The sequence below is a fragment of the Aptenodytes patagonicus genome, chromosome 8 (genome assembly GCF_965638725.1).
Source record: "Aptenodytes patagonicus chromosome 8, bAptPat1.pri.cur, whole genome shotgun sequence".
In the NCBI taxonomy this organism is placed as follows: Eukaryota; Metazoa; Chordata; class Aves; order Sphenisciformes; family Spheniscidae; genus Aptenodytes; species Aptenodytes patagonicus.
In genome coordinates this window covers 17,536,432-17,552,953 of record NC_134956.1, presented here as the reverse complement: position 1 = coordinate 17,552,953, position 16,522 = coordinate 17,536,432, and the positions used below count along the sequence as shown (strand labels likewise).

General features: G+C 42.7%; 1 protein-coding gene across 21 annotated transcripts in view; it reads left to right on the top strand.

Annotated features, from left to right (window-relative positions):
• Positions 1-16,522, top strand: part of MAGI1 (membrane associated guanylate kinase, WW and PDZ domain containing 1) — a 365,853-nt gene that overhangs the window by 312,148 nt on the left and 37,183 nt on the right. For all 21 annotated transcript variants that reach the window (XM_076346597.1, XM_076346594.1, XM_076346596.1 and 18 more), the window contains one exon: positions 14,131-14,162. In XM_076346597.1, coding sequence (XP_076202712.1) covers positions 14,131-14,162 — 32 coding nt within the window. The remainder of the gene's footprint in view (positions 1-14,130; positions 14,163-16,522) is intronic.

Genomic DNA, 16,522 nt, shown 5'->3' with positions numbered 1-16,522 from the left:
GAGGGACAATGTCAGGTCATTGAGATTTTGCTTTCCAGAGGCCCCATAGAAAACTTGCCTTATCTATGTTCTGGTTTAATTTTTTATTTTCCCCTTCCTCCTCCCCTCTCTAGGCCTTTATTGTATTATTGCTGTTGTTTTCCTATTTGACCTATACATAGTGCTGGGTAAAATTCACTAAGCCTATCTCATGGTTTGGACTTCAACACCTGAGGGGTTCAGGAAGGATGAACTCTGAGCAGAGGCAGGGTTCAGAGGAGCTAATTGGGCTGTACACGAGACCAGATCGGAAAAGCTGCTTTTGCTTAGCAAAATGAGTGGACAGAGAGGACAAAATTATTGTCTCTATTAGGTAGGAGAGATACTTAAACCGAAGAGAGATCTTGGCTGAAGAACAACTGGGTGTTGTTCGGCTGTGAGTAATTTAAACTGTAAATAAGAAGAAAGTGCCAACCCATTAGAGCCTGTAAGTCAAACTGGAGGAGGTTTAAAGCCTTTGCTGCCTGAAGGTGAAGTCAGCACATTTGAAGGGGATATGACACGGTGCATGCAGCAGCAGAGGAGACGCTTCATAACCCAGCAGGACCATGGGTGTCTGAAAGTAAACCAGCACTACTGCTTACAAAATGCAGAATTAAGTATATGTTTTTGTCCACGCACTGCACAATGTGATTACACATTTCAGTTATTTTAAAGAATTATTGTTAATAAGGCCACAAAAGGCACACCTTTATTTTGAATATTTGTAGCTGAAAAGGTTCTAGTACTTTTCTCAAAAAAGCAAAGAAAGAAGGTAATAATATTTGACACTTGAAATCCATTTGTCATTGAAGTCTTGTCTATGCACAGTAATAGACTGAAATAAGCAATTCTCAAATACCTCTCCATTCTGCACAGATTCTACTCATAATAAAAGCAACATTTTGTCAGAAAAATTTCCCTGCGTCCCAAGGGACTTTTATTCTGGGAGTTTTGTCTATGCTGGGACAGGTGGGGGGCTGTTTCAGAACAAAGTATTCTGCAAAACTACTGTGCTGTATTTTTTGGAGTCACTAAGATCTAACATTTGTTTCAGTGAGAACGTTTGTGTGTCTTATTGATGTATTTTGTGAATTACCTCAGATCAAAGAGGATTATTTTTTTCCTTTTTTCCCCCATTTTTTTTTAAGGTCAGTCTTCAGTTCAGGTCATCCAGAAATATTGTGGTTGGTTTGTGTTCAGTTACAAAAATTAAGCTGAGCAGTTTTCATGCAGATTGGAATGGAGTTTCCCTTCAAAGCTTTCACAGTTAGTGCTCACTAGCATCTTTATTCACTGGAAGGTCGAAAATAGCATAAACCTTGAGCCTGATCTACGTAATCCCCTGGAAGATGTGTTCCCACTTTGCTCCAGATCAAAGTAAAAGCATGCAGGTGAAGTGTCACCCACATGTCATGTGCAAATCAGTGGAGTTTCTAATAGCTTTCCCTAGTGCCAAATTCACATTAAACTGGGGAATGGAAATCCGTCTTCTGAAAAATATATGATATATATGCTGGAGTTTCAAAACTAAATGTATTTTATGGGAAGAAGAACCAGTACAACATCTACCTGTCTAAATGCCCGTCAGTGGGCACCTGAGTCCTACCTCCCTGTAAAAGCAAAGTCAGTAAATTCCCTGTTCATAGTTCAATTGAATGGAAGGTGTTTGTGGGGAGCGATGAGGTAGGTGGAAGTGGGGAGAGGTCTGTGCCAATAGTCCTGGTCATTTGGTCCTTGACTCAGTGGTCTTAAGAAGGTCCTTGTGATACATATAACTACAACAAAGATTTGCAGCAATGGGACAAAGTTACAAAGCTCTAAAGCAATAAACCTATTAAGTCTCCTTAGCTAGATGGACCTTCCCTTGCTGTTCTGGTGATGCTCTTGGCATGTGAGGGTGCGACACTTCCCACAGAGAGGAGTTAACTCCTCATTCCTGTGCTGAAGGTGCGTGCTAGAGTCAACTGCCCTGGACATGAAGGCTCTTTCTGTAGCCTAAAATAGAAGGACATCTTTTTTCTCTCTCTATTTATCTTGTGTTCATGCCGTTGAAACATCGCATAGTAATATAAAGATACGTGTCTTTTTCTTTACGCTGCTTGCTGCAGCTTCAGGCTCCCCGCAGTCAGGGTAGAGAGAGTCACAAGATCCTTTAGACACAGTGGGAAAACTTTATAAACAATATATTGTAACAACTTATAATTGCAAGCACATTATAACAGTACAATTGAAAACAGATTGCTCTTTCAGATCTAGAGTGTCAAAATACAATGCTCAGGCATAAATGAACAGTGGCATTGAGCATTAAATATCTGAGCTGAGTGAAATCCGCTACTGCTGCAGGTTTCAAAGGACGTCTCTTCACTACTCCATCCTTTCTGCCCCACCACAAACACCTATCAGTCTGAATTTTATAAGCAAAAATACTGTCTTTGTACTTGTTTATTGAGATCCTCTCCCGCCATGGAAATGAAATTTTCCCTTCCTGTCCTTACCAGAAGTGTTGGAAATGGATCATTTAGTGGTAAGAGCCGAACAAAAAAAAAAGCAGTATCTCACAGTGTTGGAATTAGAGCTCCTTTTCAGTTGCTATCCCTAATGATGTAAAACCGTGGTAATTAGAGCTGCAATCAGCTATTCAGTGCAGACTTGAACTCTTTTGAACAAGCCACTCACTTCTGTTTGCCCTTTAGGCTTGCAGTGAAGAGCGAGTTGAAAGTCATGCCACTTAGGCATCTAGCTGCCAGAAAATTTCAAACTGTCTTAGCAGCTGCTGAATTAGGAAAAAAAGTGAGTCCAAACTGCATTTAGGACAAAAATCACAACCTGGGAATCATCTGACGGTTACCACAGAGCATGTTTGCCTGTGCCAAAGCTTCTGGAAGGGGAAGAAAAGTTCACCATTTCCAGCAGTGTTTTCAGTTCCTAATGCAGAGGGAGCAGAGCATTATACTGAGGTCTTTGTCCCGTGTTTGGATCCGTAGGAACCCCCCTGAACCCTATCTCGCTGAGCACAGAGCTGCCAGTACCGATCATCGTGCATGCCACCTTTACGGTTGGTTTTCTTGCTCTACTCCCCAGCCCACCATGTTGTGGCAGCTTCTTCCTTCACCCGGAGCAGTAGCAGATCTAATTCCTCTCTACCATCTGGTGTGCTCAACTGACCTCTACATTTTTTGAAAATGCCATTTCAAGTAACCTCTTTTTTCCTTGCCTTACCTTCTGTCAACCACCACCAGCTACCAAAGCTCCCAGTACCTTCTACTCAGGTATCTCGCATCAAACCTGTTTGTTGAATCTCTAAGCAATTTGTCACTCAGTATAGGTTATTTTGAGCTGTACACTGAAAAATACCTGATATTGTAGTACAGATAATACCATCCAGAAATAACAGGTGGGGGGACATTTTTGATAGCTCATAGGCACCCCTCACTAATTAGTAAATTATATTTAAAAAATCAGAATCATAGTATGCTTAAAGAAATATATTTCCATGTATAATGCCAAGATTTATTTTTCAAGTTCATTACTTTGTATTCCAGGGTTATTACTTTGTAATTCCAGAGTTACGGATTTCCTGATTAAACTGGGAATCTCATTTGGCATTTAAAAATCTGTCTTCAATTGTTTCCTCTTGTTTAGTTTTGTTGCTATTTCCTTTGAAGAGATTTGCCTGGGAAGAAGGGAATCAGATTAGTAAAGTTTGTAAGTTGGTCTACATACTGCATTAGAAATGAAACGAAATGTTTTTAAAATGTTTTGCAATGTTACTTTCCCATTTTCTGAAAATAGACAATCCTAGTAAAAATACGTTGCTAAAACTTATGACTTATGTGCAGGGAAGGAGCAGGTCTGGGGGAACCTTTAGTTGGGAGTAGCTGCATCTTTTTTTCCCAAACCACCAAGTCACTCTTTGTTATTCTCTTCTCTCTGTTAAGTGGAATGATATTCTAACAAGGCCAAAAAAAGCTGATGAGACTTTAAAGCGCGTTTAAAGCAAGTTTGATGTCACATTTACTATTCTCTTACAGCCTTATTCTGATTAGGGACTAGTATATCAAGGAGCAGACACAAAAATCAGTTGAAGTCAGGAAAAGATGAAATAAAGGAAATGTTACACATTTTGATATTTTTAATAAGAAGTTTGAAGTTCATACCCCTTATTAGAATTGCTTATGTGCATGTATTTCAATCCACTGTGCAAGTTAATTTTCCTCTAAACAGCTCCGGAGTGTTAGATACGCCTTTTTGGGGCAACGCTGTGTATTGTTATGCAGCACCATACACTGATCACTGGTAATTGGTTTTGTAAAGCAAGCTAGCAGGAACTTGTTTTCTCTTTGTGATAAAAATAAGCCGAACTTAACATTTAAAATCAGGTCGTCTTATAAATAATGTAGTATTTTGGGATTACGCAGTGTTTTTCTCCTTCAGAGTGCTTTACAGGTGTTAATCTTAGTGACATTAGCCATTTGTTTTTCATGATCTGAATTTGCAAGGTTTGGGATAACTCTGCTTACCAAAAACACGAAGGGGGAAATTTTGGTGATGCTGAAGTTCATGGCAAGGCTCCCATTAGACTCCAGGAGGCAGCAGGGTTTCACCAAGGGTTTGGATGCCTACAAATGCCTGCAGCCACAAAGGGTAATTGTCGGTAGCTTGTTCAGACACCAAATAGTTTGATGTGTGTTACTAATGTTCATACAAATAGTGCATTTGTGGGAACTAATTAATTAGCATTACCAGGTCGTGCTGGAGTTTCTCAATGCAAGGCATCCAGTTGAAATAGTAAGTGAAATTCAAATATCAACCTCAAAAAGCCCAAGCGCTTAAAAATCCTACGTTAAGCTCCCAAAATTCCAGATATAAAAATACCACATCGGAGTTCTTTCTGTCTTTTTATGTCAAGCCTCTAGTATTCATATCCAATTGTCTTTTCTAAACCCTGGGAGACTAAGAAACTCCAAACAAAGCACGTTGTCATATGAGCACTTGATTCCAAAAACAACAGCTTTATAATATTACAGTTCTGATAATAAAGAAGGATCGACATCGCTGGTATGTGGACATTTTAATTGCCTGCAGAATTTCCAGCTCTTGCTGGTGTGACACATGCAAAGTGCTGACACTAATCTGTTAGTCATTTGAGGCACAAGTGTTTTCCCCTCAGCTACCCTTCGTTAACTCCATTTGCACTGATTCTCTTCTAGAAATGAGAAATGAGTAAACAAATGGAGAGATGCCTGTGAAATCTGCTTTTTGGGTCAGCATTAGTTTTACATCAGTTGCCCTGCACTTTTGGGACAGCATGGCCTATCTATGCTATGGGTTGTGTCCCCCAGATATATGTGTCATCTGAGCTCCAGAGTCGCTTGGAAGGGTAAAATAGGATAGAACAGTTGCTGATTCATTGCTTGGCATTTTGTTACACATTTTGCATTAATTTCAAGGGCTGAGATAATTTCCTAAAGTTTTGAGATATTTCACGAAGCGTGCTTTAAGGCCAGGAGGAAACCGGTACTTTAATTATTAAGGAGGTGAACAGTCAACGTATTTGGAATAAAGAAATAATGTCAGTTTTGTGTAATCTCGCATGCTGACAGCACAATAGTGGTGGTGTGCACGTTATGCACACGGCTGCCTTTCTGTGGCAGGGAATCTAGATCTGCTTTAAAATCAGTAAGAAAACCAAAGCATTTGCTGAATGCTGGAAGAAAAAAATGTCTGAAATCTTCCCATCAGGATGTTTTATTGCATGAACCGCCTTATCTTGGAGAAAGCAGTAGGCTCTTAGATGAGAACAAAACAGGCGGTTGCTTAGCAAATGAAAGATGAGAGCTCTGAAATTCTTCCTAAAGGCTTTTTTTTTCTCCCCAGCTTGAGGTTTTGAAAGTTGGCGCTTTTTTCCCCCTTATGTTTTGATGTGGTTTTGGTATTAAATGCTGAAGTGGTATAAGTGGAGCAACTCAAACCCACACAGCGTTGTTTCATATCAAATGTGATGTGATGTAACACAAGGTGGCACAGCAGAACCTAATACTATGCATTAGATAAGGCAGATTTAGCTAGAGATGTGCCTCCCACGTCTTCATCGGGATTTGCACAGCAGGAAATGGAGCAGACTTGGAGCTGTGCAGCAAGGAGTGTTTTATTCCACCCAGTTTTTCCTCCTACCCTTCCATACCGCCTGTGTGGCATTTTGGTGTGCATGTACTTGTAAATAACAAGTTTTTATCAGCCACGTTGCAGGTAGGTGCTGTGGCTGCTCCCCTGATTTGGCATTATAATAACCAGTCATAACAGAATTAATGAGGTATCAGAAATCAAAGAAAGGTCTTTGTTTATCACTGTAATTAAATACATTTGGAGAGTCATTAAAAGCAATAGCAGGTGGGCAAAACTGAGGAAGAAGGATGGCTTTGTAATGGACTAGTCAATGATTTTGTTTTGAGACAGATTGTTTTTAAATATCTATCCTCATGTCTCTAAGTCTCTCTATTCTGAATTTCATTTTTTCCCCCCCATTCTGCATTGGGATTTTAGTTATTCATTTTCATGTGTTTTTTTTTCCTTGGTCAGATGGACTTATTTTTGTGATGGCGATAGTAATTAGGACTATACCAGCTTTAAGACCCTGTTAAAGCTGTGTCTTTTGTGCCAGAAGACCTGCAATGTACCATGAGTTGGACTTGAGAAGTTGGCAGGGCTTGTAGACCAGACAGATTTGGTGGAGGAGGCTGAGCTTCAGGGAGATGACACAGCTGGCTGAGGATGCTGGGGCAGGTCAGGGCCCTGTGGCTGGGGGTACATGAAGGTGATGTTGGTAGGGATGTGGCAGGTAAATATCAGTCCCCAGAAGTTTTGACTCCATCCTTATCCTTAAGGGTTGGTTTCTGAGATGTACAGTTACATACTTGGAAGTATATTGAGTTAACGATTTATTTTAATAGAAAACTGTATTTTAAATCTAATAAAGTTATGTTTTGTGAAAACATCTGCAAAACCATTGTCCTCTAGTAAAGTTTTTCTCTCTTAGTGTGCCATGTGTGCATGTGCACCCCCCAGGTCTGAATCCGGCTAAGCATTCCACAAATATTAGCTTATTATTAAGGGATGTTAATTATTAATAGCATTAATCTGACATCAAACTGATGCCAAGAGGGCCCTATTTGTAGGCGTCCCCTTTGTGCAGGCTGCTCTCCAAATATGAGATACAAGAATCTGCCATAAGCCACACAGGTATGAGCGTGTGGATTTACACCTTGTAACAGTGCTGCGATAAGTCTGAAGACAAACACCCTCACTGAGCAGGAGCAGGATAAATACAGATGTGACAATAGCAAAATATGGTTTCTCCTCTACCAGTGTCCTCCGTGCTGAGCTTGGAGTGGCCCATGAGATTGGCCTTGAGGTGCTGCTGCCCTTCGGTACCCACATGGCCATGCCACAGGACAGCCAGCTGAGGAGAGGGGGTTTGGGACTGGACATCTTCAAAATTGCAGCACGCCCAAAAAACTGTGAGATGTGCTCTAGAAATAAAGCTTGCAAGTCATGGATTTTGTGGGCTTGTGGAAGAGGGTAGGCACCTTCATGCATATCCACACATGTATGCTTATGTATATGAAAAATATATGTATGTGTGTACACACACACATCTATGTAAAAAGATCATGGGGGCGGTTCTAATTACTTTCCAGTTCCAGTGTTTACCTTCTCAAATTCGTGAGGTTTCAGAAATGTAATGTCTATATACATATTTGTTTAAATATTAACAGAGATTTTCATCTCTGGTTTAACCCCAGCCGGCAGCTAAGCCCCACCCAGCCGCTCGCTCACTCCCCCCCGGTGGGATGGGGGAGAGAATCGGAAGGGTGAAAGTGAGAAAACTCGTGGGTTGAGATAAAGACAGTTTAATAGATAAAGCAAAAGCTGCGCACACAAGCAAAGCAAAACAAGGAATTCATTCACTCCTTCCCATGGGCAGGCAGGTGCTCAGCCATCCCCAGGAAAGCAGAGCTCCATCACACGTAACGGTGACTTGGGAAGACAAACACCATCACGCTGAATGTCCCCCCCTTCCTTCTTCTTCCCCCAGCTTTATATGCTGGGCATGACGCCATATGGTGTGGGATATCCCTTGGGTCAGTTGGGGTCAGCTGTCCCGGCTGTGTCCCCTCCCAACTCCTTGTGCCCCCCCAGCCTGCTCACTGGTGGGGTGGGGTGAGGAGCAGAAAAGGCCTTGACTCTGTGTCAGCACTGCTCAGCAGTAACGAAAGCATCCCCGTGTTATCAACACTGTTTTCAGCATAAATCCAAAACAGAGCCCCATACTAGCTACTGTGAAGAAAATTAACTCTATCCCAGCCAAAACCAACATGGCATATGACTCCAACAGCTCGAGCTTTAGGAAAAACTCTTCATTTAATGAGCTTCAAAATAAAAATATTAGAACTGTTGACATGCTTTCAACCATAGGTTAGATGGGTAATTGTCACACTAATTCTCAACCTCTTTATTATCTTACTGTCTTGGCATTACCATCTGTATCTTACTACATAGTTAAATTTATATTTTTGTAGAAATTAGATAGATTTTATTAGCCTATATCTTCTTTATCACTTCTAAAATCAGTTCTGGTTTGAGATGCTGAAAATGTGACTGAGACTTCAATTACGAGGAATTCTTTAGCATCCTGACCAAGAATGAGTAATTGAGGCTAAAACAATTTAACATCTTTAGAGCACCTAGAACTGAAATTCTTGTAATGGTGATAATATACTATGCCTCATTATGTTTTTTGCCAGTGCCAGTGGGTTAATAGTGCCCGAGATGGTCTCTTGACAACATTGCTTTCTTAACATTAACATTGAACGTTAGCATTAGAAACGTGGCATTTTTCACTGTATTTGGTGGTTACCAAACTTGATTTATGGCAGGGCTATATTTCTGCAGTGTAAATTATTCTCTCGCTCAAAGCTTGTATTGCATAGCTAATTTTTTTGCTAGTGCAGTGGCACTCTTGTTATGCAAATCACGATGATGAGCAGAAAAGTTGGGCAGGGACAAGGTAAGGGTTTTCCTCTTGATGGTGCTCCTTATGGCTGTGTGCAGGCTTGCCTCTCTTGCTGCAAATTACTCTGGTATGTTTTCTTGTTCTTTCTCCAGTCTGGAAAAGATCAAGTTCAATCTATTTTTTTAGATAGTGTTTGTCCTTTATTAGAAATTCTTTGGCAATGGATTATACAGAATCAAGGGGATTGCTTTGTCACCACCAACCTCCCCTCCCCTGTCCCCCGGCGGCACTAATGGCCATTAGCGTCAATTATTTAGAGTTGCTTGTTTTTCACACAGAAAGCAGTGATCAATGTGCAATGCCAGATACATGGTTGTGTACCCCCTGACTCCAGTACTTTACCCCTCATCTTTCGAAGTGTCTGTTTTCTTTGATACAGCCTTTGGTTTTTATTCGGCACAGTGTAAGCAGCACTATTTAGAAAGCTTGTTACTTTTATTTTTTTTCCAGGCAGGAATATTTTCTCTGTAAATGTTAACCTTGTGACACAGTCTGAAATGTTTCTTTTCTTGCGTTTTTATTCAGCTCCTGCTAATTTTCAGCTGTTGTGCATTCTGGGCTGCAGACTATGTAATGGCAAAACCAAATGGGTAACCTTTTCACCTAGGCTCACTATGGCTTTTTTTGCTGTTGGACATGGATAGTCCACAGGGTGTCCTGATTGGAAATGTTAAACAATCATGAGAAGTAAAGATCTAGACACAGCTGTTCTTTCCTTTCATGTGCAAAAGCACCCCAAAACTGAAAAATGTTGAGCAGTAGCCACAGACGTCATACGCAATAAATAAGATGATACATCTGGCTTCTAGACTGGCTCTTAGCAATTTCAAGAGCCTTTTCCTATGGGTGGATTGTGCAAACTGGTACTGAATTGTTCCAACTTCAGTTGAAATCCCATTGAAATATGTAGTTCTTTTTCTGTGGTGGAGGGAGAAGTGTTCACGCCAACTGGCCTTCACATAACCGAGCTGTTTGGATGGGTTGGCTGGATGACTCCTGGGGTGCCTAGAGATAGGTCTTCCTTAAGATTCCACTTTTGATCATTTTGATCCACTGTCTCTAAAGCACAAGGCTGTAGAACAGGGCATGATGTGTCTGGTGTCCATCTAGGTAACTTTTGAGCATTTGTGGCCTTCTGAGCTCACACCAGAGTCAGGTCCAGGCTATGGTATGGATTTGTAGTCACGCATCGCATTCTGTATATGCTCAGCAAAACAGAATTTACCATGTGTCATGGTCTTCCCATGTTACTTTGGTTCCATAAAGACAAAAGATTTGAGAAAATGTTCCTGTAAAAATTGAGGACCACTGCATGTTAGAAACAGCAACACTTGGGGTCACAGTTTTGTCCCATGGGTTATTCTATGAAGTCATCGTAGGTAGGGTTAGGGAACTTACAGCTTCCCAGCTCCAAAAGTTTTACCACACAAGCCTGCAAAATTAACACATGCCAAATAATATGAAATAACCTGGGTTGTGGCCTTACTTCATGGACCGCATCACTCACAACATAATACAGTGTCACGCAACAGAAATACTGCTCCTGATGGGTAATGGCATTAAGAGTGCTGAAGTCATGGTACAAAACTTGCTTAATGATTTGCATTTTTTCCCCTATGTTACAAAATGTAGTTGAGCAGATGGATGCAGCCAGCTGTACACAGAGCTTTAGGGAGTACTGGGGAGAAAAGAGAGAGGTTTTTGTTAAGATAAATGTAATAATCTCTGTGATAATTAGTTTAATTTAGATCCCTGCATCTGACTCATTTTTGACTAACCTTGTATGAAGCCTTTCTTGCCTTGCTGACGAGTCTGTGAATTTAGTTTGATTACAGTCCCTTTTTTTGTGCTTGCGGATTGCTCACTGATCACTGATATTTTTCATTAAGCAGTTGCTTTATTACATTGTTATTTAGAGGGGAGTAATTTGTGCTTTCTAATTAATTTAATTCCAGGCATATTTAGTAAGTAGCTACAATGAGCCCATTCAAGGGGTTTTAGGTCATATTGACATTGTTTACCAGATGTGCTCGTTTGTTTTAGAACCCTGTTAACTCTGTGATGACAGCAGCCCCATTCGGTTGCATGACTCTTCCACCGTCCCTAATCTGCATCTCCAAAACTCCCCAAAATTAGAAGATGCATTTCAAGTACTAGTGAGAGATGTCCATAGGCATTAAATCACAGAGGAATTATATTGCTAACAGTGTCGATATAGACTATTACTATTCCATTATCAGATTTGAGGGCAGAGCAGCGGAGTAGCCTTTTGGCTTCTCTTAGTCAGGGATGTGAAAGCCATTACTCCAACCACTAAAAAATTGGACAATGCCGAGGAGATGCAAACTTGGTGTTAAGTCCATGCTTGGCCTATTTACCTCTGAAAAACTTGCAGTGAGGCTTCGGGAGAGAACGGGGCAGCTGGGAGGATGAGCGTACCACGCAAGGCACGGCATGAGCAGTGGCCTGAGCAGTGATGGGACATGGTTGATGTAATCAAAAGGTGAACGTTGTAGTTTATAGTTGTCACCATCCCAAACTCATAGGCGTGGGCAATTGTTTTTGCCAGAAGCTTTTTGATGAAGCTCCGCATTTTCTTGCTAGTGATGCTCCCAGGAGTTGGGGGTTATCCAAGCGCTTTGTGTTCATCGTTGTTAATTACTGTATCCATTCCATCATCTGAGCATGAAAACTACATAGGATACCTATCATTAGCTCATTTGGCCTGTTGCGTCAAAAACTGGGGTTTTAAAATGAGACCCTAATTAGGTGAATAAATAACATTTTTATAGGAAAATGTACAGGCAGGTTATTCCCCTGACTATAAGCTTGTCCCGTGAAAAACTACCAACATTTGTTAACGTGTTCTGCAGTCACTTATTTTGGTAAAAAGTCGATTACTGCTTGTTCTGCAGCAAAGCCTGGCACAGAGCAGTGACACTGTAAGATTCATCAGCCTCTGAAGGAGCCGCCAAACAATGTCCTTGATGTGTTTTCCATTATTTTTCAACAGTTTTCCATCTCTTTTGGATTGTAACAGCCAAAATAAATACCGAACTTTGAAGGAAAGGTTTGTTCAGTAGTTCATACTTAGTAAATTTTAACATTTAATGCTTGTGATGCAATAAACTGAATTCTGGTACAATTTGAACCAACAGCCCAGCTGCATCTCCGCTTTATTTTTTGCAGGGAACGTTTAAATCGCTGTAATACCTTTTCTGGCTCATGTTGGTCTGTTAAGGGTGCGTGCGTGCATGGGGATCTGTTCTACCTAATGATTTAATAGGAAAGAGCATTTCTTGGAAAGGGAGAGTAAACGTGTGTGCATGCATGTGGAAGGGGAGAGAGAGAGAGGGAGAATCTCTATCTGTGTGTTTATCTCTGTGATAAATGATGCCTGTTAAAAATGTGACTTGCCATGAACATTATTAGTGCTTTCTTCTTTAAGCGTGTTACACAAACACAGTCACTGCCAGCAGAAATGAAGCTGTGGTCCTGATTGTTTAGTTCAAACAGTTTTGATGTTTCATTGTCCCTTGATCAATCAGTGCCTGGAGGGGTATCAGCTATTGGCTGGGAATGCATCAGTGACATGCAGAGCACAGATATTCCTCAAAAGCTGAAAATATTTCGTTTAAAATACTCATTACAGTTTGCATCCCAGTCTGTGAGCAGGCAGCGAAGTGAGCTCCGTTCATCATTTTTAATTGTGCATCTTCCCTATTCAGAACTAACATCTCCCAAATTACCTTAAAATGAGCTTCTTCCTGGAGAGATTTGTAATGCACTTGCATCACTTATTTTATTCTCTGTGTAAAAGTTGGACGAGGGCATGGGTTTTAGCATGAACGAAATGCATAAAGTAGAAAACATAATGCGGCATAAATGCCACATAAATCACATCCTAAAGACAAAAGCAGATTTCAAACATCTGAATTACTGAGCACTTAATGTGGAGTGTAATCTTCTCTTTTGGTTTATGTTTGTTTCCTGGAGTGCCACACAGAGCAAAAAATGGAGAGTTCCCTGTCCTCCAGCAGTGGAGGAAAAGGAAGGTGATTTGCAAAATGCCCAGGAAAGAGTTTTTCCTGCGTTGTAGGTAAATCCCTCGGCCAAGTGTCTCCTTTGCTGCTGGGAATTGAGCTATATGCAGAAGTAGTCGATAGAAATCCCACTTGGGTTGTCTTGCTCATCACAGAGCGAGTAAGAGGCTGCTCCAAAATGCAAAGTTGTCCTTGAAAAAACCTTCTCTTGTGCCCTCCCAGTTGTTTCTTCCTTTGCATTGACTGCAACCTGTGTAAGCCCCCCTTCTCCACGCTCCCTAGCATCCCCCCCAAGGGTCAGGACATTTGCAGTGCTGTTTTCAAGCCTCAGCTCTCTGAAATTGTAACTAACAGATAAAATCTCTGGCTTCAATGATTTACACTTACGGTGGACAGGAAGGAAAACGCGTGTTTTCTCAGTAACATTCACGTTTTTAGGGATAAAAGCTTATTCCTCCGCATGCTTTTGTTTTCCTTTGCCCAGCCTGTGCCTCCCGGCTCAAGCCGACGCACGTTTTCCTTTCAAAAATCGATTTCTAGAGAAATACTTTTTAAAAAATCAACCTGTTTCCCCTGCGCCGCCGCGATTGGTCTGATAAAATCGCTGAGCCGATCACGTCAAAAGGAAATAGCCTCGGCTTAATTGTAAGCTAAGTCTCCCGTAATCCAGGGGAGCATTTGAGATTCTGCCCGAGCGCTGGGTTTCGGCAGCCGCTGAGGGCTGTGGGTTTCTCTCCCAGCCTCCCGGCTGCTGCAGCACAAGTCAGCATAGCTAATGCAGATAGAGCTCTCCCCCCGCTCCCGTCTCTCGCTCGCTCTCCCTCTCCCTGTGCTTTGATTCGATATGAACAGACTGGTAACTCCGATGCGAGAGCGAAAGCTGACATAACTCTGCAGATGGCTACATTCGGATGATACACCTAAGGATTTTTCTTTAAGGGAAGGTAACGTTTAGATGCTAATGTTTATTTTTCCCTTGTTGCCATTTTTCAGGACTGCCGGTCCCAAAGAAGAGCCCAAAGTCGGTAAGCACTTTTCAGCTACTATTTTTGTCTGTTTGTCTGCTTTGAAGGAGAAAGGCATGAGTTCGGTTTGTTTTCTTTGTGGGTCTTGATTGTTTTAAGTTGTCTTTCTGTTGCAACCATGATTACCTTGCACAGCTCCTGCTGCATGGGGAGATGAAAGAGGAATGCAGTACGGAAGGGGGACTTGTTTGCAAATAAAGCCTCAAGTTTACAGATCCTCTTCCCTGACAGATGAGCTTCTCTGTCGTTTAACTTACCAAAAAAAAAAAGCTATTGTTTCCTTTTGGAAAGATGGGAGGCTCCACCTTCTTGCCAGATATCAATTCCTGTCGGGTGCTCATAGGCACCAAGCTTTTCCATTTACTCCCTGAGTTTTCTCGAGTACCCTCGGCTGAATTATTAAGAGAATGGGAAAGCATGCACCTTGTTGAGAGAGACAAAGCATGAACGGAGCATGATTACAGTTCCCGGGGAATACAGTTAGCTGTACAGAGTTAATACCGTTAGCTGTCCGAGTGCTTGCTCTGGAGGCATTTTCATACTGGGCAGGATTGTGCTGCAGGTGTGAGATTCCATATTTAAAAAACCCCAAACAACGGAACAGTATTTTCTTGTCCCTTCTTGATCCTGTTTCCATGTAAAGCTGTTACCTGGATGACATGTTAGCTAATAGCATGGAAGCCGTGATCTGAAGTATCGTTAAAGCTCTGTGCATGATATTGTGGAAGAAATTAATGTACTATGCAACAACAACAAAGTGTTTTATTTTTAAAGGAAATTCAATACTTAAAGCCTGAAAGTTAACAGTTATCTGTTGAGAGGGAGGGGGGAAAAGAGATTTATCTCCCAGTAGCTTTGGGGAAGCAGAGCGAGTGAGGTCTTTGCCATGTTGTAAGACGGTGCGAAACTTCACCGGCAGTCCCCGATGGGTGCCAAAAACTGCAGCGGGGTGCAGCCCACCTCGCTGCCAACCTGGGCAGGAGGTTTATGAAGGGGCTGGGCAGAAGGGTCCTGCTTTTAATACGAGTTCTCTGTTCATCCAAAAAGAAAGCCCTGAAATAATTAATGTGATTCTGATGGCTTAGGGCAGTGCTGATTAAAGTCACGTGAGCCCAGGCCTCTACCATTGTCAGCTCACGTTAATGTTGAGAGGCAGAAGTGCGGGGTGTGCTCCCTCGCAGATCACAGGCATGTCAGACCCTGCACGCTCACTTCTGTCATACGCTGAGATTATTTCAGCCTTCGGTAAAACAGAAGCAAGTGTGTAAAATACGTACGCGTCTGGCACGTTTCATTTCTCTGCCTGCACTTTTTTCCCCAGTCGGAGCAGGAGTGGCTGCTCTCGATCCGGACTCCGACTCCTGTCATTAAACCAGCCCCGATCAATGAGTCTCGGTCTGTTCAAAGCGTGGAGGCTCCCATGTGGAGGCTCCCGCTTCGCCACACACGCATTCGGCATCAGGTAAAGGGGGATCCTGCCATGTCAGACACCTCTCTGGTCGGCAGTGATGCACCGTGAAAATCTGAGCAGCATCTAAATCCATGTCGGTGAACAAAGAGACTGCTTGCAAACAGGTGTAGCCTTGCAACAGCAGATTTCTCCCTACTGTTTGCCTTGAGGAGCCAGTCAGCCCTGGGAAAGCAGTCCCATTCCCTCACGTGCCTCTCACAAACCCCTCTCACCTTGCTTTAGGGTCCCTCCAGTAATTTTTACTACGGCCCTAGGCGGTGCTGTTGCCTCTAAAGCGCAGGATTCACAAAAAGCAGAGCCTCCTGTTCCCCCTGCCTGCACACCGGATCATTTGCATTGGCAATTAGCAGCGATGTTTTACACTGCCGCATTGTGCGGCAGCTTTAATGACTGACCGCTCCTTGGAGGGGCAGAGCAGAGTGTGTCGGAGCCGGCACAGCCGCTCCTTCATTCCCAGGCATCGGTGACGTGCACGGGTTGAGCGCAGAAACCTGGAGCAAAGCGCCTTGGGGCACCCGTATGCAGAAGAGGAAACTGTCCTCAGGGCTATCTGGGATGGATTTGCACCAACACCAGAGCTTGCGTGGTCAAGGCGATGGTCAAAAGCATAAAAGCAGCGGTATTGCTTAACACCTTCCTTCCTCGGTTTAGTTGCAGGGCTGGTGCTCGGCTGCGGGGCGAGGGGAGCCTGGCCTTCTTGGCCATGAAGACTCCCACTTGCTCTTGTCCTGGCCAGGGAGAGCCAGGCCTGCCCCGCTGGCGTGCTCCCCGGCTGGGATGCCGTCTCGCTGCGCCCTGCCCCGGCATTTCCCAGGGATGGTTTGCTGCACTTGCAGCCATTAGGTGAATGTGGGTGCTGCTGGCTGAGCTGTGCGCCCGCGGGCTGTCC